Raw genomic sequence first — 22,591 nt, forward strand, 5'->3', positions numbered from 1 at the left:
ACAATTTGTGAAAGAACCCAAAACTGTCCATAAGAGACGAAAAATGTCCGTAAAAGAAAGCTCAAAAAAAAGGAACTACCTTTTGTTTTAAATGGCCAATTTTTTAAGCCAGATGTGAATTGTGTATTGTGTGTAAATAAAGCGATTAAATTCGACGAAAATTCGACTGGAAATTTACACAAACATCTTAAGGCAAGTATAGTATAAATATATTATATGTTCATATGTGTGTATTTCTGTGAAGTAAAGTAACTGAAAATAAGTTTAAGTTCTGTGCTTCGGGATATAAAAGTTCGTTTATACTTTTTAAATTAAAGAACATTTTATGGACAAAATCAAATTTTGTAATGTGTAAAAAGGGTATTTTCTCGGAAAATATTTAATGCGCGAAATGTGTATTTGTACATGGAAAAAAATGATTTTGTAAATAAAAGCGCATTTAATTTAGAAAATATAAAAATTGTGCTTTGATGTGTCGACGTTTTCTCTATACCAAATCAAAAATGAATGGCTACATCAATATTTATTGGAAATGGATGATATATATTGATGTAGCTATTCATTTTTACATACGCACATACAATAATTGGCGCCAAAATATTGATAATATATATTGATGTAGCCATTAATTTCTACATACAATAATTGGCGCCAAAATATTGAATATATATATTGATGTAGCCATTCAATTTTACATACGCACATACAATAATTGGCGCCAAAATATTGATAATATATATTGAAGTAGCCATTCATTTTTACATACGCACATACAATATTTCGCCAAAATTAAAATTCCGTCACAAAATTAAATGTTATGAAGTTTTAAAAATATTTTATTCTATTAATACTTTTTTGTAGAGGGTGCATCCAAACAGCTATGCGTCATATGAGGCCATGAAATCAAAATTGGCAAAAAAGGAAGAGAATAAATCATCAGAGCCTAAGCGAGCAAATTTCTTCTGTTTCCAAAGCTCAAGCCAGGTAGCTGAACAACAAAATTTGCGTTCGGTTATTATTTGAAGAAATAAATATGAATTGTTATTTTAATTTTAAAAAGTACCGAATAAAAAATTTAAAAATTCGTATACTTGTTTTTACCTTTTATCTTTACCTAGGTACAGAAAAATTTGAAAACCTTTTACCTTACCTAGGTACTTATTTTTGTAAAAACCTTGTACCTTACCTAGGTAAAAATATAGCGTACCTGTCCCAACACTGGATATCAGGAAGTTATTTTCCTAAAAGTTACGTATGTACATATGTAGGTCAACAACAATTATTTTTGGCCTAAACCGATTAAATTATTCGTAATTCAAATTATAATTGTTAGTGCATGCATTTATTTCTTGATTTGAATGCAAAAAATGTATAGATGAGCTACATACAATTTATAACACGTCGCAGAATAACTATCAACATTCAGCATTCTATTTCTGGCTTGACGATTAACTTTCATCTCTGCCTCTATTTAACTACATTTTTTAAGGTACGATGTAGCGAGCTGTAAGCTAGCAATGTGGCGTTACAAAAACACCAGAGGCCAAATTACGGCGATTATGACTTGCTATCACGTCGAGGTTACCATGAATATTTTTTTGTTTTGCTGAAATATTAGGTAAATTAAATATTAATATTTTTAAAAGAGAATAGTTTTGTTGTTTTTGGTCATAAAGAGTTCTTATTTGGTACACAACTAGCTAGAAGTTATCTTTCTTTCTTGTGTTGATTTTAAATTGATTAAAATCTACTGACTGTATAAATAATTAAATGTAATAGAAAATAAATAATTGTTACTTTGTTTGAAATCATAAAGGTTATATTCATTTCAGTCAGAAGATTGTAAGGCAGTAAGGGAGACACTTGCGACCATTTAAAGTCAATACATTCTAGTATTAGCAGCACAGTCGCTATACATATGTACGTCCGTTTCGCCGTCTTTTGTTTTGTACTTTCGAAATAGTCTCAGTTTTAAAACTATTTGAATGACATTTTCCAAAAAGTCTAATTTCTATTGAAATAAGTATATAAGTCTGGGCCTTGGGAAGCTACAGACTATAATGTAGTCATCTGATGTTGTGGTTTATCTCACGGAAAAGACTCTATTGTAAGTTGCGAATATTATCTTATATGTTATATGTATTTTGGTTAAAAGCCTCTTCAGTCATGGCCGATATCTTTCTGTAGCCTAAGCTTATAACTTTTGTCTAAATAAAAAAATCAGTAAATAAGAAATCAAACAATTTTGTTTAGACATTTTATTTTATATATTACATTATAATAACTTTAATTTAACACAACATTAAATCGAAATCAACTTGATATTAAGAGAGAGAGGTTTTAACAAAAGAGCCTTTTTAGGAGAGAACGGCAACTCTATATCCTATTTTAAATTTCTGAGAGCAATTGTACTTAACGTTTTTTAACGCTTTAAATATAACGAACTGACGAACTCATCTGACGATTCTACACAAAATGATATGAATGTATTATTTCTATATGGTAATAAATTTATAGTCATAGTAATTACGAATAAAACTTAATAAATAGTTGTTGAACAACAGCGAAGACAATTAATTGTAAAAAATGTTTATAAGGGCCCAAAGAGATTTACTGCTGGATGATTATCGGCCGTGTTTCCCAAAAATTGACCATACAGTTCCTTATAGCGATCTAAGGAAAGACCGCCACGTTTCCGATCCTCGTCCTGGAATAGATAATTTAAATACGTGTAATAATATTATTATATATAAAATAAAATAAAAATGGCCTTGAAATATAAAAGCATTTTTGGCGGCTTGTGGGATTTAGATTTTAAATTGATTAAAATCGACCGAACATTTTGACATTTCGGTAAAAGTTTACAACACTAATACTAAAATCAAAAAATGATCAAAGCAATATTCAAAAGTGTGGGCGTGACAGTTTTGGGCGGTTTGTGGGCGTATATTTGGCGTGGAAAAATGGGTAAAAAAAACTTGCGTCTATCTCTCTAGAATCTGTATGCCCAATCCCAATCTTCAAGCTTTTATAGGTTCTGAGATTTTGAAGTTCATGTCGACGGGCAGGACAGACAGATCCTGATTAAGAATATATATCCTTTATATGGTCTGTTACACTCTTTTCAACAAATCTAGTTAACCCTTTTACTGGATTAGTAGCATAATAAATTATATTGTTTATAAATGAAAATGTATTAAAAGAGTAAAAATTTAAGTAAAAAACAAGAGAGAACGCTATAGTCGAGCTCCCCGACTATCTGATACCCGTTACTCAGCTAGTGGAAGTGCGAAGGAGAGTCTTCAACACTGACAGATTTTGGCGGTTTGTGGGCGTTAGAGTGGGCGTGGCAAAAAGTTTTTTGGCAAATCGATAGAAATTTACAAGACCAATACAAAAATGAAAAAATATGAAAACATTTTTCAAAAGTGTGGGCGTGGCAGTATTGGGCGGTTTGTGGGCGTTAGAGTGGGCGTGGCAACATGAATCGCTGCGTCTATGTCTCTGGAGTATGTATGCTTAATCTCAACTTTGTAGCTTTTGTAGTTCCTGAGATCTCGACGTTCATACGGACGGACGGACAGATGGACATGGGCAGATCGACTCGGCTATTGATCCTGATCATGAATATATATAGTTTATATGGTCTGAAACGCCTGTTACATACTTTTCAACGAATCTAGTATACGAGTAACGGGTATAAAAAGCCTTTATGGTTAAGGCTAACTCAAACGAGTTATAAGAACCGAATCATCACAGATTTTTAAACCATTATATCTGTTTGACCATTAATGGAAGGATATTCATCGCGCTTTTTACCCAATGTAAAAGGTCCCTTTCTGTTTATAAACTCTGAAATCAATATCCAACTCTATTTGCTATCACACATCTTGGAAATAATACATTCTTGTGAAAATATGTTCCTTCGATTTTGTGCAAATTGAACATTGGAACACTATATGCTCAGCGTTGTCCAGTTTGACCCATCATCATTCATAACTACCCAGATTTTTAGTTCGGGTATGGGTCTCGCCGTCCATCTGCTATTGCCTTTGCTTTCCCAACTTTCTTTCCACAGGTCCAAGGTCTTGTTTATTCGATCTAATATTATTTGTCTTTACCCTTCCGCTGCTACTTAAAGCTCCTACAATCCGGTAGCGGCGACTGTAGTGACTGCAAAACGCAATGTTATTGTTTTGAGTTGTGTAAATACCAAACTCAGTATAAGTCTAGATTTGTTTAGATTGTTCGGATTTTTTTTGTCTAGTATTTTGTCTAGACTTACACCTATATCGATTTGACATTAAAAATATTGATGATAGCGTGGCCAGATCAAACTGGTGTCGATAGTAAGCTTACTATCGATATACGATACGAATATCGATAGCGTTGACAATTGCCACGTATGACCGGTTGCCATCACTGATCAAGTTCTGATTCCGGCAAGCGTTCTTTTTTACCAAGCCAACAGTCGGTGCAAAGAAGCAAGTGAAGGCGAGCGCTAAGAGATTTCGAGAAGTTTTCATATCGATACGGGGCAAGAGTCTGCCTATTTAATTTTCAGCGACCCACGTCGGAGATCGATCTACATCCATTCTGGAGCCATTCTGAGTGAGTTATAAAAGTAATTTATTCTCTTCCTTCCGGTTCGTTGAATTTATTCTCTCTTGTCGCTAGTTCGCTATATTCGAAAATTAATCTCAATTGTGGACCTTCCTGGGTGAAAGCTATTCTGTCTTTGAGAGACGCTCTTTCTACCGACATCGTTAGTCGTAGCTTGACATTTTTCATGACCTTTCCGGGTGTGTTTAACATGCTTAGTGGTCGTTAAGCGGATGGTATGTGGGATCGCCCTTTCCTTTATTTTGTACCTTCCAATGATTGGGGAATACCATTGCATGCATATCTCGCCCGTCCACCGGTGTAATTTTGGTTAATAAAGTCATTACAAGACAGCTTCTTCGTTTCTTGAATCTGGATGTGGCTTCTGTCAAGTTTACAGACTTAAATGGTGATCCGTTTTACGTTCCATCTACGACTAGTTTGTTCTCTAAACTTGTATCTGTTAAGTCGGCTCCTTGTGATCACATTATAGGCTCTAAAAAGAAGATCTGAGAAATGAGACAACGCAAATGCTCTAGGCTCTTTTTGTAGGAGGAGATTGACAAGAATATTGATAGAGCAAGTTAAAAGAGCAGTAATCTACTGCGCTTTGGAGGAGTCTACAGTCTGTGGCACACTCTCTGCACACCCAACTCACATTTAATGTGGTTGTTGCGGCTCCATGCATATACGTTTTTTTTTTTTTTTGTCAAAATTTGCATTTGTTTACTGATTCTTTTATTAAGAACGAGCAATAAGTTTAAAAATCGTAATAACTATTTTAAGTTAGCAGTTTTTAAAAAACTAAGAATTTCTTCGTTGGTAGGTCCTTACTGCGGAGACTGGGTGGACGGCTAAGCTGCGTTTCTTCGCACCCTAACCACCACCTAGTGTCGTTAGGTTTTTATTCGGAACGTACCTCGGTGCCCACGTAATGGCTCTCAGAATCTTTGATTGTGCTCGCTGTTGCTGGCATTTCCTCATAGCTTTGAGCCGTAGGTCCAAATCGGTTTCAGTACAGAATTGTATAGTAGACCTAGGTCCAGGCCAAGCACCTGCGTCATGTGAGTCTTCTGTCCAGGAGTACTCCTAATACCTCTTCTGATCCTGGAAGTGAACTCTTGAACAACATCGAAAGTGTGGTCAATCTTGCCTGTTTAGCGTAAATGTTATAAGCTTCCATTCGGTCATTTACTTTTACACCAGTCAGAAAGTCCTTTTTCGATGTCTTTGAGTTGATCTGTATCTTGGATCGGGGACCTTGAGCGGCTAATGATAGCTGTATCGTCGAGAAAACTTGATGTTGTTAATCGTAAAATTTTTGGGAGTCGGAGAATTTATTCCAGTGTTGGTGTGGAGTTCTCTATATCAGATTCTGTGTTGAGTTGTGGGCTTAACTCAATGTCAGAACTTATATATTTTTTATACCTGAGCCAGTTTGTGTGAACGTAATCTGTCAGGGAGCTCCACGTTTGCTGCGTACCGATGCAGGTTAATAAGTACAGGCGAATAATCAGAAGTCAGGTCTCAGCACACACCAATCTACGAGGAATATACGGCCGCTAGTGCTAGGTGATTGTTTCCGTCCAGATGTTGACAGTTATAGTTTTCGTTAACTATAGTGGTCAAATCGTATGCTTTACCATCAGGGTAATTTGTGCTATAGAAATGTACTTGTTTGTAAGATGCGTTTTCGAAATAAGCATTACGTCGATGCGCTTCTCGTATAGAAATTGAGATACGTAGCTACGTAGTGTAGAGTAGCCATTTGGATTGGTGAGATACAAATCAAAGGATACAAACTCCATCATGCTCTGCTGCAAAACTTACATTATAGCGTTAGTTTTTGTGTGCGTAGTTCTCGTAACTTTGGTAAGTTAAGTTTCATGAATATTTCCTCTCTCGAGGAAATATATGAAGGAAATCAATTCCAATGAGACAAATTAGTGGTATACAGACTATATTTATACCCAACACTCGTAGAAAAAAAGGGTATACTAGATTCGTTAAAAAGTATGTAAAAGATAGAAGGATGTGTTAATCAGGATCAAAAGCCGAATCGATCTGCCTATGTCCGTCTGGCCGTATGTATGAACGTCGAGATCTCGGGAACGATAAAATCTAAAAACAGAGAGATTAGGCATACAGCGCAAGTTTCTTAAAGCCACGCTGACTCTAACGCCCACAAACCGTCCAAAACTGCTACGCCCACACTTTTGAAAAATGTTTTTTTTAAATTTTTTTGTAAGATTTGTAAATTTCTATCGGTGTGCCGAAAATTAGTTTGACCCGTCTTCTTTAATGCCCACAAGAAATGCAAAACTGTTACGCACAACTTGTGCAAAAATTTAAAATTTTCCGACATTTCCGAAAATGTTGAAAGTTCTCGTTCGCACTTCCACTAGGTGAGTAACGGGTATCTAATAGTCGGGGAAATCGTCTATAGGATTCTCTCTATCTTTATTATACTATGTGTCCATTAATATCAATACATTTTTGTGGGCAAGGAACATAGACTAGAGTATTAAATGTAACTTACATTCAACAATGTTTCGAAGGCTTTATCAATTGGAGTAATATCATCGATGGCTACTCTAGTTATACAGTTATAACGGTATTCTTTAACTCCGACTATTCCATCGCTGTCTATGTCAAGAAGCTTGAAGTTTGATTCAATGAATGCTCTCATTGCCTATAAAAAATAAAGGAGTAAATGTTAAAAGCGTCATAACTTAATGCTGTTTTTTCATTTAATTCTAAACTTAAGAAACTAGATTTACCAGAATGGATATTTTCACTCTGAATACTCCGTACAAAAAATAATAAGAAAATAGATAATAACGACCTTTTTGAAATGAATGGGGTTATCCCTTCCATTTGTTCGTCGGTCGTTGTTTTCTAAATGAAACCTTTGATTTACAGTCACTTTCAGTTTCTTAAGCAGCTCAAGCTGAACAATTTTTGATCTAGCGTTTAAAAATGTTAAATTTTCCACAACCACATTTTCTAATTATCAATTTCCTCGACTATCATAAATATATTCTTAGTGTCAGTGTTTGAAGTGTCCAAAAAGTTTTTGGGAGATAGGTAAAAATTTAAAAGAAAAATAATAAAGCAAAAAAAGACAACAATTATTTTATTTGTTAGCGTGATTGTTTTGAGCTCTTTGTTGAGTCGGTATAGATATATATAGTCGAATTGAAACATCACAAAATCATTTAACCACGACCGGACAATAATCCTCTTTTGACCTTTTTTTTTGATCTTTTTTATTTATTGAATCTTTTTTTTTACTTTAGAGACTAACAATAAGTTCTCAAATCTTATTCTAAGCTAGCTAATTATCATTTTATGAGATGATTTGTGCTATGTGGCCTTACAAATTTAACGCTGTGCTGGTGGATCGTTGCGGTGCAGTCGACTTTGGCTGCATACTCGAAGAAGTTTTCTTGCAAGGGGATTTGGATGTGAGCCTAGTTTTTCCTTGTATTTTACTGTTCTCTCTGTTATTGTCTCAATGACAAGTTTTTTTCTAGGTCTTTGTGTATATTCTCGTTCCGAAGATATCATGAAGCTCCAGTTATGATTCTCAGAATCCTAGACTGTGCTCGCTGTATGATGTCGATGTTGCTTCTCGATGCATTGCCCCATAGCTCGGAGCCATAGGTCCATATGGGTTTAAGAACGGAGTTATACAAAAGGACTATGTACTCCAGGCTTAGGGGAGACCGAACGTTTATAAGCCAGTGTAGATCCTTTGCTTTTAGTCTCAGGTGCGTCGTCTTGGCCTCTATGTGTTTCCGCCAGGTGAGCCGCTTGTCCAGATGAATACCTAAGTATGTTACGTCATCGGCTTGTGGGATGCACGTGTGGTTCATAACCAAGGGCGGGCAGCTTTGTTTGTTAAGGGTAAATGTAACTTGTTTGCATTTTTGTTAGTTTACTCGTATGCGCCAATCTGCAAGCCAATTCTCTACACGTGTTAAATAGTGTGCTAGTTGCATCGTAGCAATCGCTTGAAGTGCTTGAACTACATCTAACCGCGAACACTCTTTTGTATAAGTAAGACTTTAGAAGCTTATGTAAGTTTTGAGGCAGCAATTTGGTTATTTTAAACATAAGGCCATCCAACCATACTCTATCGAATGCTTGTGCAACGTCTAAGAATAAAGCTGTACAATATTCACGATGCTCAAAAGCAGTGCGAATTTCCGTTGTGATGCGGTTAACCTGATCTTGTGGTGCTAAGTGAGATGCAGTTAAGGGTGGGAGAGTAAATGAGTTAGTGGCTGGATTTGGTTGGAATACCTTTTTGAGATGATCAGCGAAGACTCTTGCTCTGTCCATGTCACTACGAGACCAGTTTCCGGTGGAGTTACTGAGGGGTACGATAGTTTCTGCTGGTGCCTGCAGATTCTTGTGGGCTTTCCACAATGAGTTTTTTGTGCTGGTGGGCGTAAGATTCTCGACGTAACGCAGTTGTGCGTCCGCTTCTTTTTTCTTAAGCGCTTTATTAAGTCTGCGAGAAGCTGCTTTTAGTCTACTCTTTGCGCCAGGTGATCTGTGCTCCTGCCACTCCCTTCGAAGTCGTCGTTTTTCAAGCACAAGGAGTTCGGTATCTCGACTTGTCATGTTGAACTTTTTACTGCATCCGTGGGTATCTTGTGGAGTTGACGCTTTTGCTGCTGCAACTATTTTTTGATTCTAGGCTACCAGCAAACTTGCTCGGTTTCCAATGAGCTAGAGAAGTCGGTATGTGAACAAACGTAATTTTTGTACCTCTCCCAGTTGGTCCTGCTCGATGTGTTGCAGTTGGTACAAAAGATTAAAGAGCACCGGGCAGTGATCAGATGAAAGTTCTGAAAGTGCCTAAGCTGTAATCATTGATTGGGATATCCTTTTGGTGATGGCAAAGTCAATCAAGTATGGAAGCTTTTTAGGATCTGCTGGCCAGTATGTAGGCGTACCCGGAGAAACATAATTAAGCTTGTTTTGCGGTTTAATAATTGCGTTGTATAGCTGATTTTCTTTAGGGGTCGCTATCCGAGATCCCCAGTACATGTGCTTGGCATTCCAATCACCAGCTTCAACAAACCTTTCACCGAGCGAGTCGAAGAGTGTTGTGAATTTGTCCTCTGATATTGTTAAGCGGGGTGGGCAATAGACAGCAGCCAGAGTGAGAGCACCGTTATAGCATTGGAGGCTTATATAGGTAGATTGTAGGCAGTCTTCTTGCCAATTACTAAGAAAGTGGTGTTTGATTCGCGATCGTATTAGTATGCCAGTGCCTCCATGGGCCTTGCCATCCGGGTGATTCGTAAAGTAAAATTTGTATCCTGGTATTTGAAAATTGTACTTTTCAGTAAGGTGAGTCTCTGAGAGTAGCATAACATCAATGTTTCAGTCGGCTAAGAATTGAGTAAGTTCTAGCTTGTGCCGCGAAACGCCATTAGCGTTCCAGGTTGCTATTATTAGGGGAGTCATTATACTGTTTTAGAAGAAACGAGCATTTGAATAAGGATGTTTTGGTTCCTCATAAGCTCTTGCATAGTCTTTCATGCTTTGCTGCATCGAAAGCATAATCGCTTCAACGCCAATTGGCTGCTGTTGCATGTTATCGTGAGTGTTTGTTTGATGAATGGGGGTGTCCGCTGCTGGTGTCTGGATCCCTGATTTTAGTGCACTTGCAAAGGAAATATTTGGCGCTGTTCGGTAGCTGGTAGACAAATGGATGTTAGTTGTACTCGGTTCCATTGCTTTGTGAATTGTTGGTGTGGTACGATCACGAACTGAAGTCACTCGTTTGTTTAGGCGACTCTTAAGTTCCTTGTAAAGTTCCTTAAACAATCCTCGCCAGTTGGGTGTGTGGTTTTCGCCACAGTTGCTGCATAATTTAATTGAGCTGTCGTCCTTGTTCTTAGGACAGTTTGCGGTACTGTGAGCATAGCTGCAAACGACGCAGATAGATTTTAGGGTGCAGTACGCTTTGCCATATTCTTGGCAGTTAGTGCACTGCACAGGCTGCTTGCGCTTGTGTGGCTCTTTGACGGATATACTCCGGTGCAGTATAAATAGGATGTACTTCATTTTTGCTGATTTTTTGACTCGATGGTTCCAGTTCGACTTTGAAGAGTGGCTGCGGCTCTTTCTTCCTGTCAAGAATGTTGATCACCGTTTTTGCCTTAAAGTTGTTCTCCTTTAGTGCCTCGATAATTTCGGATGGGGTCACTGATGATTCAATTCCTTTCATGACAACCTGCAATCCTTTGGCACTTTTTAGCTGGTAGGTATAGTAACTCTTTCCAGCTTCATCCAGGTACTTGGTCACTGATCGATGGCTAGACTCATCCGGAGTCTGCACTTTCGTTTCATGTATGTTTCCCTTGGTAAGAGGTATAACGTGGAACTTGTTTTCTCCGATGATCGTAGCAAGTTTGTTAACCAGTGCACTTGAGGTTTTCTCCCGTATAAATATTGGTGGTGGCTTAATCTTCTTCTGCTCCTGTTCTTTGATTGGATTCGCAGTCATCCAGTAGTGCAAACCTATTTGAAGTTGAGTTGTCAACGTTGGTGCGATTTATTTTCGGCTGATTGCCAGCCTGTTTGTGTTGTGGGCTTAGCTTTCGCTTTATTTGAATGTAGCGATCCAGCCCTGTTTGAAACAGTTTTGTTTTGCTTTGGTTCTTGTCCGCTTTTGTTTTCTAGAGTCGGAGAGAGTGCACTTGCTTTGGTTGTTGTTGATTCAGCAGAAATGTACACAGCTCTCGGTACTGAGCATAGTGTTGATGTTGTTGTTGTTCTTGCTATAGGTGCAGTTGCAGTAGATATCGAAGTTACTGTGCTGGTAGCTACAGAGCTTGACACCGTTTGCAATGAGGAGAGCGCGAGAGAGACGCTCTCAATGCGTTCGGGTTCACATCGTGCAGTCGTAAGCATTGGTGAGCAAGACCGCGATCGTTTGCTTTCTGCAGGTGGATCCGATGACCCGATGGATTGTTTGGCACTCGCGGGCGTCAATCACGACGGTGAAGTATGCATTGTTTCGTTGGAGAGAGAGCCGGCGCTCGTCTTGCTTTTTTTGCCGCTGAGCGCGCAAATCGCGTTGGCTCATTTTGGAACTGTCGATTTGTTTGTTGTCTATTTAAATTAGCTTTTGTTTTAATTTAATGTTTCCACACACAACAAATATTAAAGATTAGCAATTTAACATTGCTAATAGCGTCTTTTCGCTGATATTTGTAATTTATTGTGTTTTATTTACTCACTTCACTTAAATAAATTGATTTTGTACAGAGCTCGATGAAAATACGTCTTACCCCGACGCGAGTCGAACTTATAATCATCTTTCGAACTTAGCGCGGGAATTTCCACCCAAACGAGTTTGACTTTCTTTGAGATTTAAAAACCGTAGCGTCTGTGAGGATGTTACAGTTGGCGATGTCATTTGTGACTGACCGCGCTGATTGATAAGAAAGATACATCGAGGAGTTAGGAACAGAATTGGTATAAATTAAATCAAGTAACTTGCGCAAGTCATTGCTATAAAAATCATCCATATCAATAATTTCTTGGGACAGGTGTATATAGCTAGGCACCATGGATAAGGAATGCGAATGTCAAATGTCCACACAACAGACTCCAAATTAAAATCACCCGCCAGAAATAAGCCATCAGATTCCTCTAAGGTGGCATTAATGTGGGAGATGTTATCCATGTGGGCCTGATTAGGAGCAGCTTGACTTCAAGGGGTATATAAAAAGCCACAATAAAGTTACCCATATGTGCCAAATACAGCCCAACGGATCGAAAATATAGTTTTCGTCGAAGATCGTCTCTATCCTAAAAAAATCCTTGGAAAAGCTTTAGATCGAAAAATTCTGCAGAGCTGAAAGTGTTAAGTCAGCTTTCAATTAATATTATAACTCGTAATCGGAATAAGAGCTGTTTAGAAAGACTGATTCTGTCTTAGTTCTCATTTCAGCTATGTTTTGATTTTCAGTTCTCCTGTGGCCGCCGTTCGATCGGCGACGCGTGAAGACGTGTAATTATCGAGCTCCGCACAAAATCAGTTGTTTTGAGTGAAGTGAACGCCTAATAAAATAAACTAAATAAATAATCCGAAAGCGAAAGAGATGCTCTATGCGATGCAAGATCGCTTAAATATATATAGTGATTTGTTATCGTAAATAATAAAACTATGAGTCAGAACGACACTCGCTCTCAGCGTCAGCGTGAGCAAGACGAACGCCGGATCTCAGTTTAACGCAACAACGCGAACTTCTCCTACGTCTCACCGACAACCAACAAATCAAATCTTCTACCAACAAATCAAGAAAGAGCGCGCTCTTGCTCTCCCGCTCTCTTAGCTCCGACAGAAGCCTCGCTACCTCCAACAACAACAGCTGGAGATATACCGACAGCCCGCTCTATCTCGTCATCGGCTGCACCCGCTCACGCTCTGACTGAGTCAACGAAAGCAAAACCGCAAGCAATAAACGGTTCTGCTGCACTACCAGCAAAACAAAAAGAAAACGTAAACAAAAAAGCTGGGTCGACCTGGCAGACTGGAATGGACCGCTACATTACAATAAAGCGAAAGCTCAGCCCGGAAAATTCAGATTTGGAAAACAAGCCGAAAAATAAACGCGACAACTCTACCTTGATCAACAATGTAGCCCCCGGAAATACCAACAGATTTGCCTTGCTGGCAGATACCGCTGAGGACGTGCCGCTGGGATCCGTTGATATTGAACCGAAGAAAACAAAGCCTCCGCCAATGTACATCCGCGAGAAGAGCACAAGCGGTTTTGTAAATGCTTTGATTGGCCTTATTGGAAAAGATAGCTTTCATATAATTCATATAATTCCCCTCGTAAGAGGTACTATCAATGAAATCAAACTTCAAACGAAAACGGAGGACAACTACAGAAAAGTCACAAACTATCTTACCGAACAAAAAATAGGCTTCTACACCTACCAGCTTAAAAGCAGCAAGGGCCTGCAAGTAGTACTGAAGGGCATTGAGTCAGATGTTACGCCCGAAGAGATAACTGAGACGCTAAAGGAAAAGGGATTTTACGCCAAAAGCGTGTTCAATATCAAAAACAGAAACAGGCAGCCCCAACCACTCTTCAAGATTGAGCTTGAACGAGAAAACAAGCCTCCTAGAAAAAACGAGGTTCACCCAATTTACAAACGCCAGCTCCTTCTGCACCGTAGGATCACAGTAGAAGAGCCGCACAAACGTAACGCTCCTGTACAATGTACAAACTGCCAAGAGTATAGCCACACGAGGTCGTATTGTACACTTCGCCCGGTGTGCGTAGTCTGTGGAGATCTCCACGACTCCAAACACAGTCAAACTAACAAAGAAAATGGATGCGAGAAAAAATGCAATAACTGTGGGGGCAATCACACAGCAAACTACAGAGGCTGTCCAATCTACAAAGAGCTGAAAATCCGTCTTCACAAAAGAATGAACACGGCGCGGACACACCAAGGAACAGCTACGCTGACACCATCAGAAACAAATCCTGAAGTACTTTTCTCGAAAGCAGCAAGTTTCGCTCCCTGGCCTACATCCAACACTAACAAGATAACATTTGCAAACGTTTTAAAATCCGGTATGACGCTTCCTACCCAAAATTCTCGAACCCCACATGAAGTGCACACAAAATTAGACATAAAGCAAAACCATAACCAAGCTGCGCAGCAGGAAACAAAAACTGAAGCTATGATGCAAGCCCTACAAGAGAGCATGATGGAATTTATGACATTTATGAAGACCACCTTTCAAGACATGATGCGTAATCAAAACCTTTTGATACAAATGATTGTAGCCCAACAATCAAATAAATAATGGCTACCTTACGCATAGCTACGTGGAACGCCAATGGCGTTTCACAGCACAAACTTGAGCTAGCTCAATTCCTACATGAGAAGCACATCGACGTCATGCTTCTTTCGGAAACTCATCTCACAAGCAAATACAATTTTCAAATAAGAGACTACCATTTCTATGGTAAAAAATCATCCCGACGGAAAAGCACACGGTGGCACCGCCATACTCATAAGGAACCGTATGAAGCACCACAATTTGCGGAAAATCATCTTCAGGCCACATCTATCAACATTCAGCTGGAGGACAACACTCTCCTCACACTAGCGGCCGTATACTGCCCCCCCACTGTTTCACAGTATTAGAAGCTCCATTCCTGGATTTCTTCCAAGCACTAGGGCCACACTTCATTGCAGCAGGCGACTACAACGCTAAGCATACACACTGGGGATCGCGACTTGTGAACCCAAAAGGAAAACAGCTTTATAAGACCATAATAAAAGCCACTAATAAGCTTGACCATGTTTCCCCCGGGAGTCCTACATACTGGCCATCAGACCTCAATAAGCTGGCTGACCTGATCGACTTCGCAGTTACGAAAAATATTTCCCGCAGTTTGGTTAAAGCTGAATGTCTGCCGGATCTGTCATCTGATCACTCGCCTGTACTAATTCACCTCCGCCGGTACGCAGAAAACGTGAAGCCACCATACAGATTGACTTCTCACAAAACAAACTGGCTCAGGTATAAAAAATATATAAGTTCACACATTGAGCTAAGCCCAAAACTCAATACTGAATCTAATATAGAGAGCTGCACATGTGCATTGCAATCCATCCTTACTGCGAGCCCACTCAACTCTTCGCCCACCGACTGAAACCGTTTTGCCGATAAGGAATTCCGCAGGCGGCTGGGACCGTAGTGATGCAGACAGAGCCACCACATTTGCCGCTCACCTACAATATGTGTTCACGCCAAACCAGGCTAGTGGCACATTCGCGCTACCGTCCTCACCCGTAAACTGCCACCAGCAAAACACTCCAATTGTGTTTCGTCCTAAAGAAGTAACTAAAATTATCAAAGACAATCTCAGCCCGAAAAAATCCGCCGGCTGCGACCTTATAACACCGGAAATGATCATCCAGCTGCCACACTCTGCAGTTCGCTACATAACCAAGCTCTTTAAAGCCATCACCAAACTTGGTTACTTTCCACAACGATGAAAGAGGTCGATTATCATAATGATTCCAAAGCCTGGTAAGAACCACACAGTCCCTTCATCTTACAGACCAATAAGTCTACTCTCATGCATTTCGAAACTATTCGAAAAATGCCTGCTGATCCGACTTAATCTACATCTGAGATACCACAACATAATCCCAGCCCATCAATTTGGATTCCGCGAAAGCCACGGAACCATTGAACAGGTGAATCGTATTACAACGGAAATAAGAACTGTATTTGAACATCGCGAATACTGTACAGCAGTATTTTTAGACGTATCCCAAGCATTCGACAGAGTCTGACTCGACGGCTTAATGTTTAAAATTAAAACAGCCCTACCCGAAAGCACACACAAACTTCTAAAGTCTTACCTCTATGACAGAAAGTTTGCAGTGCGGTGCAACACTGCCACTTCCACTGATCATACAATTGAGGCTGGAGTCCCCCAAGGCATCGTTCTTGGGCCAACCTTATACCTCATCTATACAGCCGACATCCCTACAAATAGTCGCTTAACGGTATCCACATTTGCTGACGATACAGCTATCTTTAGCCGTTCAAGGTCCCCTATCCAAGCTACAGCACAGCTGGCAATGCACCTCATCGACGTTGAGAAGTGGCTAAACGAGCAAAAATGCAAGCACGTGACGTTGAACAACATACCACTCCCGAAAGCAGATGAGGTAGTGTACCTAGGAGTACACCTTGACCGAAGACTCACAAGGCGCAGGCACATTGAAGCCAAAAAAACCCAACTAAAACTCAAAGCCAACAACTTACACCGGCTTATCAACTCTGGTTCTTCGCTCAGCCTAGATCACAAGGTCTTACTCTACAATTCTATATTGAAACCTATCTGGACCTATGGCTCACAGTTATGGGGCAATGCCAGCAATAGCAATATTGACATCATACAGCGAGCACAATCAAATATTCTGAGAACCATCACTGGGGCACCGTGGTACGAGTGAAAACATCCAAAGAGACTTAAATATCCCATCAGTTACCAATGCAATCACGGAACTTAAGGAAAAATACCATAGCAAGCTTCACACGCACCCCAACCACCTAGCGAGATGTCTGATCCAGCTCAGCAGCCGTTCCCGTCTCCGGCGAAAGGACCTACCAACACAGCGAATAAATCATTTATTTATTCAATAAATAAAAGCAAAGTAATAATAAAAAAAAAAAAAAAGTTCTCCTGTGAGCTGCATTGGGTGGTGTTGATGTAATAGTTTCCAGTTCGTGGTAGAAAATCTTAGAGCATTCAGGGGCGGGAATACCATTAGTATGTGAGGTATGTCTAAAGTTGTATTGAGAACACTACGCAGATTGTCCGTGAAAAATAGTATGGGGTGCTTAAAACCATTGTTTATTAGATATTAGTATTAAATGTTGATGAAACTTCACCTGCAAAGCTGCATGAATTCAAAAAACGACGATGTTGTTTTTGTAGGAAGTTTGAAGAAGCATGCACCGAGAACAAAACTGTTTTTTCCCTTTTAGTGTGGGGTTTTATTACTAATACGTTTAACTTTATTAGTATTTAAAGAGCACTTAATTAAGAGAACCATCGCCTTTATCGTCGCCTTATCGCTCTTGCAGGCACACAGACGGAACGCACAACTTTCTTCTTCAACTAGCAAACAACAAATCACCTGCCGTCTTGCAGAACTTCGCTCCCTTAGCGTTGCTCGTTGTCTTAGCGAATCTGCCACCTCGCTAATTTGCCACATTCTTTATCTGTGTCGTTGCTCTTCTCGATCTCGTTGTCGTCATTGTCGTTGTCTAGGGATCAGCTGTTTCATAGTAGTGGGGTTTGGGTAAACAGCCAACAACCAATCCCACATTCTGCCATTCTGCTCCTTCGTCATCGCTGTCATCGGTACCAATCAGCAGAATTCTTCGGTACATCGATGTTGCCTACTTTTTGGACATCATAGGTGTTGTTGTACAACTTTATAAGGCCCCAATAATTTAGGTTTTAGCTTTAGGCCACTATTAAACTGGGTACGTTTAATAGCTTTTAGGTCGCTAAAATCATATCGTTACGCTTACTTGCGTCAACGATTGTAAATGTTCTTGTTCTCGTTCTGCAGCTTCAGTATCTGAGTCTTCGCCTTCATTCGTAACTTACTGCGTTCTTCGTTGAAAACTGCTACGGCCTTTTTGTCAACTCTTGTATCTATAGATCATCTTTCGTTCGCATCTTGACACCAACCAGTAGCTCAAATTGCATTCTGGAAAATGTTGAGTTGATCGCTTGCTGAAGTCTGTTTAAATTGCGATACCATTTTGTGTGGTCATCGACACTAAACTTAGAGAGCACTGAAATTATAATAGAATTTAGTCGTTTAACCTGTCCGTTAACCCTTGATAAGCCAGAAGTCGTTTTCACTATCTTTATTCCCTCGTCGTCGCAATATTTCACATTCCTGTCATGTAAATACCGAACCTCTATTAGAAATGATGAATGCTTGGTTGCTGAGCTTCTCAATCCCCTCGTTTTCTGTGGTTGACATCGTATAGGAATTGATTAAAGCAAAATGTATTTGTAGTCCTTATGCGTTGACTCTAGCAGACCCAAAAAGTCAATATGGTATGCAAACAATGAGACGTCGTCTTTCTGGATCGGGTGTAGTAGCCCTTCTTGCTTGCCTCGTTTGCGATCCTTTAAAATGCATGGATTACAGACCTCGATATACTTTTTAATCTTTTCTTCAGCATTTCGATTAAATTTTTTTTGTCAAATTAACTCCTTTATCTTCTTATAATCACTGCCAATGATTCGCTTTTGCATTTCATTGGGCACTACTACTAGCTCGCTACTAGTTTGAACAGCATACCTGTTTTTAAAAAGTAGTCATCGTATGCCTTTATTTCATTGCCGTAAACGTCTTTGATGGCTCTATTCTTTTCTTCTCAGTTAAAGTTCTAGCTATCCCTGCGTAGTTTGGTATAAACTTTCTGAAATAGCCCGTCAGGCCCCAAAAACTTTATATTTCTTTTATAGTTTAGGGCACCTTGAACTTGGATACTGCTTCGATTTTTTCAGGTGAGTGGTAAATTTTGGCTATTTATTGAAACACGGCCTAGGAATGGAAGGCACCTCTTCAGAAAATTGAATTTTTTTAAAGTTGAGCTGTAGACCATATTTTTTGCACGTCGCCATAACTTTCTTCAAGTGTTGTACAGCTTATGGTTCGGTCTAGCTGGAATAATTATATTATCTACATAAGGCAATGCAATGCCTCTGCGTGACAGGTCTCGAAATATCACATTGACGTGGCGAATTTTTAAATCCAAGATATACAACGACGACTATTTTCTGCTCGATTCAGAAACTGGTACATGGAAAATTTCGTTTTTTAAATAAATTGTTCAGAATAATTTTGACTCTTGCAGTCGGTCCAACTGATCCTCAATAAGCGGTAATGGGAAATGGACTTTTACAATTACTTTGTCTAAAGTCTGCATGCTGAATCTCAACTTTCTAGCTTTTATAGTTCCTGAGATTTCCACGTTCATATGGATGGACAGACAGAAAGACGGCTATTGATCCTGGTCAAGAATATATATATGTACTTTATACAAAATTGCAGCTTTCCAGTTTCGGCTTCATCAGGATCAATAGCCGAGTCGATCTGGCCATGTCCGTCTGTCCGTCCGTCCGTATGAACGTCGACATCTCATCTATAAAAGCTAGAAAGTTGAGACTCAGCATGCAGATTCCAGTGACAAAGACGCATCGCAAGTTTGTCGATTCATGTAGCCACGCCCACTCTAACGCCCACAAACCGCCTAAAACTACCACGCCCACACTTTTGAAAAATAATTTTTTTTTTTTTAATTTTTTTATAGTATTGTAAATTTTTATCGATCTTCAGAAAAACTTTTTGCCACGCCCGCCTTAACGCCCACAAACCGATCAAAACTGCAACACCCACACTTTTAAAAAATATTTCGATATTTTGTCACATTTTTGTTAGTCTGGTAAATTTCTCACGATTTGCCAAAAATCTCTTTCTCACGCCCATTTTAACGCCCACAAACCGCAAAAAATGGTCAGTGCTGAAATTTCTCTTCGCATTTCCATTAGCTGAGTAATGGGTATCAAATAGTCGAGGAACTCGACTATAGCGACTTTCTGCCTTTCACTTTATTAGGGCAATTATTCTCCACATTTCTTTTTCACTAGAGCTGTTGCATTTCACTTCTTTTCCGCGTCTTTGGTTACGTTCTGTTTTTTTCTGTCTTTTCCTTTCACACTGTTCTCTTTGCGCCTTGACTTGTCTTTCTCACTCTGATTTTCATTTGCAATCATTGTTTCAAAACACTTTAGTTTTTTTTAAATTGACATTATTCAATTTCGCACCATATAATATTTTTTTGTTTACACTTTTTTCGTCAATTTCGTCAATTAATAACTGTATGGAAGCGTCCTCTACAATTTTACGTCGAGAAGCAAGGTCTTTCATTCTATAATAGTACTGAATACACTCGACTTAAATTCGGCTAGCAATGCTAAAATGGGAGAATTTCACGAGTTTAAAGCTCTCTCGCTCAAAAAAAAACAGTTTTGGAATTCTCTTAAGAGACTTGTTTTCAAATAGAATCTCTGGAAGACATTCCAATACATGAGCTTCGCCTGTTCCTTGTATTTCTATGCATAATTCGACATAGTGTTAGTGCCATTATAACTTCGTATGCTCTGTTCAACGGTGCAAAGCCCAATCGCAGAGTGTGGCGCCGACATTTTGTCGTTTTCCGAAAAAACGTTGCGCCTGGTGTTCATATCGTCGGCTCCTTGTAACATAACGTTTTCTACGTCACCGTCTGTTTCATCGTATGCATCGCCCTCGCTGACTTTGTTTGCCGCCAATAAACTGTTCATCTCTTCAAGTTTCGAAATATGTGTATGTGCTAATCTTTGTTTCTGTACCCTATGCCTAGCACATTACATATTGACCTCGTTGCCCATTGTCTTTGCGAATTTGTCACCTCGCTAATTCGCCACCTTCTTCATCTGTAGTCGTTGCCCTTCTCGATCTCGTTGTCGTCAATATCGTTGTCTAGGGATTTTTCATACTAGTGGGGTTTGGGTAAACAGCCAAAAACCAATCCCACATTAATTAAATCTGATTCGGGAATTAGATAAGAGCTGGGCGGCTAAGCTTCCGATCGTTGAAATTGTAGTTGGAAATGGAGCGGTAGTCCGAAAAGATGAGAACTTTGATACAAAAGAAGGCCGAAGGTTACGTGTTTTGGTGCCGCCTTGCAGGGAATAGAGGGACATAATGGATCTCCTTCAGGAAAATGAAAAACCGTCTAGTCAAATAGCTGTTTCTCCTTATGGATGAATCTACTCACTCTAACCTATTGAAGGCAAAACTAATTATTAAAGACAGTTTGATAATCCTGCTCAGGAACTCTAAAATTAATGTTGATAGACTTCAAAGTATTTACGTCCACGCCCTTTTTAGTTAAAGGATTTCAAATAATTAATTGTTCACAAGAAGGCGCCAACGCAATAAATGCCGCCTATGAACCACATTGTGACTCGGCTCATGATCCAACATGATCCATTTCAAATGCTGCGCGAAATTTGACTATTCTAACGACGTAGCTGTCAGAAATAGTCGAAGAGTGTGCCAAGTCGTACTGAAGTCGCACCACGTGGCTTGCTGTACGATCACAGGCGCAAAAACGTGAATTCCACACTTGTTTTCGGCCAATTATAAAATACAAACAATTGTTGCGGTAGGTCCAGCTGACTAAACAGCTGATAGTGCTGCCAACCGATCGCACAAACCGAGTGGCGTTGCCACACCAACTGTGATGCCAGACTTTGTCCGTTTGGCGCAAATCGTAAAAATTCAAAATAAATCTCGTGCGAAAAGACTCAAACTAATCAAAACAAACAAAAAAAAAACAGCCGAAGTGATGCTCTCGTACAACTTTCCTTCTTTTTTTTATAAATTTTTTCCAAACAAAAGAAAACCGTTTATATCAATAATAACAACACGAAACAACGCGTACTTAGTCGTACGGTCAAGTCGTACGGCCCACCCAATCAAAAACCACGACTTACCAACAACAAGCGAGAGAGCGCGGTCTTGCTCGCCATCAATCTTTAAATTGACAGTTGAAATGCCCGAGCAAGAGCAAGCTAAATATCTTTGCTTATCGTAATCAAAATAATGAACCTTATTGGGAAAGACAGTTTCCACATAATTCCCCTGACCAAGGGCAACATTCATGAAACAAAAGTGAAAGTCAAAACGGAAATACACTTCAGAGCGCATACCAAATACTTCAAGGATTCCAAGAAAAAATTTTATACGTACCAGCGAAAAAGCAGCAAGGGACTACAAATAGTTATTAAAGGCCTTGAGCCTGAAATAAATCCTGAGAAAATATCAGGAGCCCTAATAAAACAAGGTTTTAAGCCAAAATCAGTTATCACCCCATTTATAAGCTGCAATATCTCTTAAACCTATAGATCTATAGAATCTCTGTTGAAGAGCCGCATAAGCGCAAAGCACCCGTACAGTGTGCAAATTGCCAAGAATAATTGTCATACAACCCTTTGCACTGTATGTGTAGCTTGTGGTGCCCATCCAACAAAGCTGTCCCCGGAATAAAAAAGTGTAGTAACTGCGGAGGTAACCACACTGCAAACTACAAAGGTTGTCCCGTGTATAACGATCTAAAAAAGCACGCCGAGCACAATTATACCCTCAAAACATACACCTGATGTCCACTTAAACAGTCTGACCAACAGGAACCTACCATTTGCAAGTGCGCTTAAATCGGGTCTTGCATCTACAAATCCTACTCCATTCCCACTCGCTGAAGAAAACAAGGTAATTGCTGATCAGCCAACAAAACAGCCACAAGGCAATATTGAAACAATGATCTTTAACT

General features: G+C 39.4%; 1 protein-coding gene and 1 long non-coding RNA gene across 3 annotated transcripts in view; one reads left to right on the plus strand and one right to left on the minus strand.

Moving 5' to 3' along the window:
* Window positions 1-219: 219 nt before the first annotated feature.
* On the plus strand, window positions 220-1,084 carry LOC120457480. Its single transcript, XR_005616969.2, has 2 exons — window positions 220-360; window positions 862-1,084. It is a non-coding gene; the product is annotated as an uncharacterized LOC120457480 (long non-coding RNA).
* A 1,159-nt stretch (window positions 1,085-2,243) lies between these two features.
* Window positions 2,244-22,591, minus strand: part of LOC120457477 (sarcoplasmic calcium-binding protein, beta chain) — a 33,332-nt gene continuing 12,984 nt past the window's right edge. The window contains exons 5-6 of one of the 2 annotated variants that reach the window (XM_039645030.2): window positions 7,142-7,294; window positions 2,244-2,707 (exon numbers count right to left, since the gene is read on the minus strand). In XM_039645030.2, coding sequence (XP_039500964.1) covers window positions 2,591-2,707; window positions 7,142-7,294 — 270 coding nt within the window. In that variant the 3' untranslated portion in view covers window positions 2,244-2,590. Of the gene's footprint in view, window positions 2,708-7,141; window positions 7,295-22,591 lie in introns of those variants that run through there. The other variant, XM_039645031.2, reaches the window with a different exon arrangement.

The sequence above is a fragment of the Drosophila santomea genome, unplaced genomic scaffold (assembly GCF_016746245.2).
Source record: "Drosophila santomea strain STO CAGO 1482 unplaced genomic scaffold, Prin_Dsan_1.1 Segkk101_quiver_pilon_scaf, whole genome shotgun sequence".
Lineage (NCBI taxonomy): Eukaryota > Metazoa > Arthropoda > Insecta > Diptera > Drosophilidae > Drosophila > Drosophila santomea.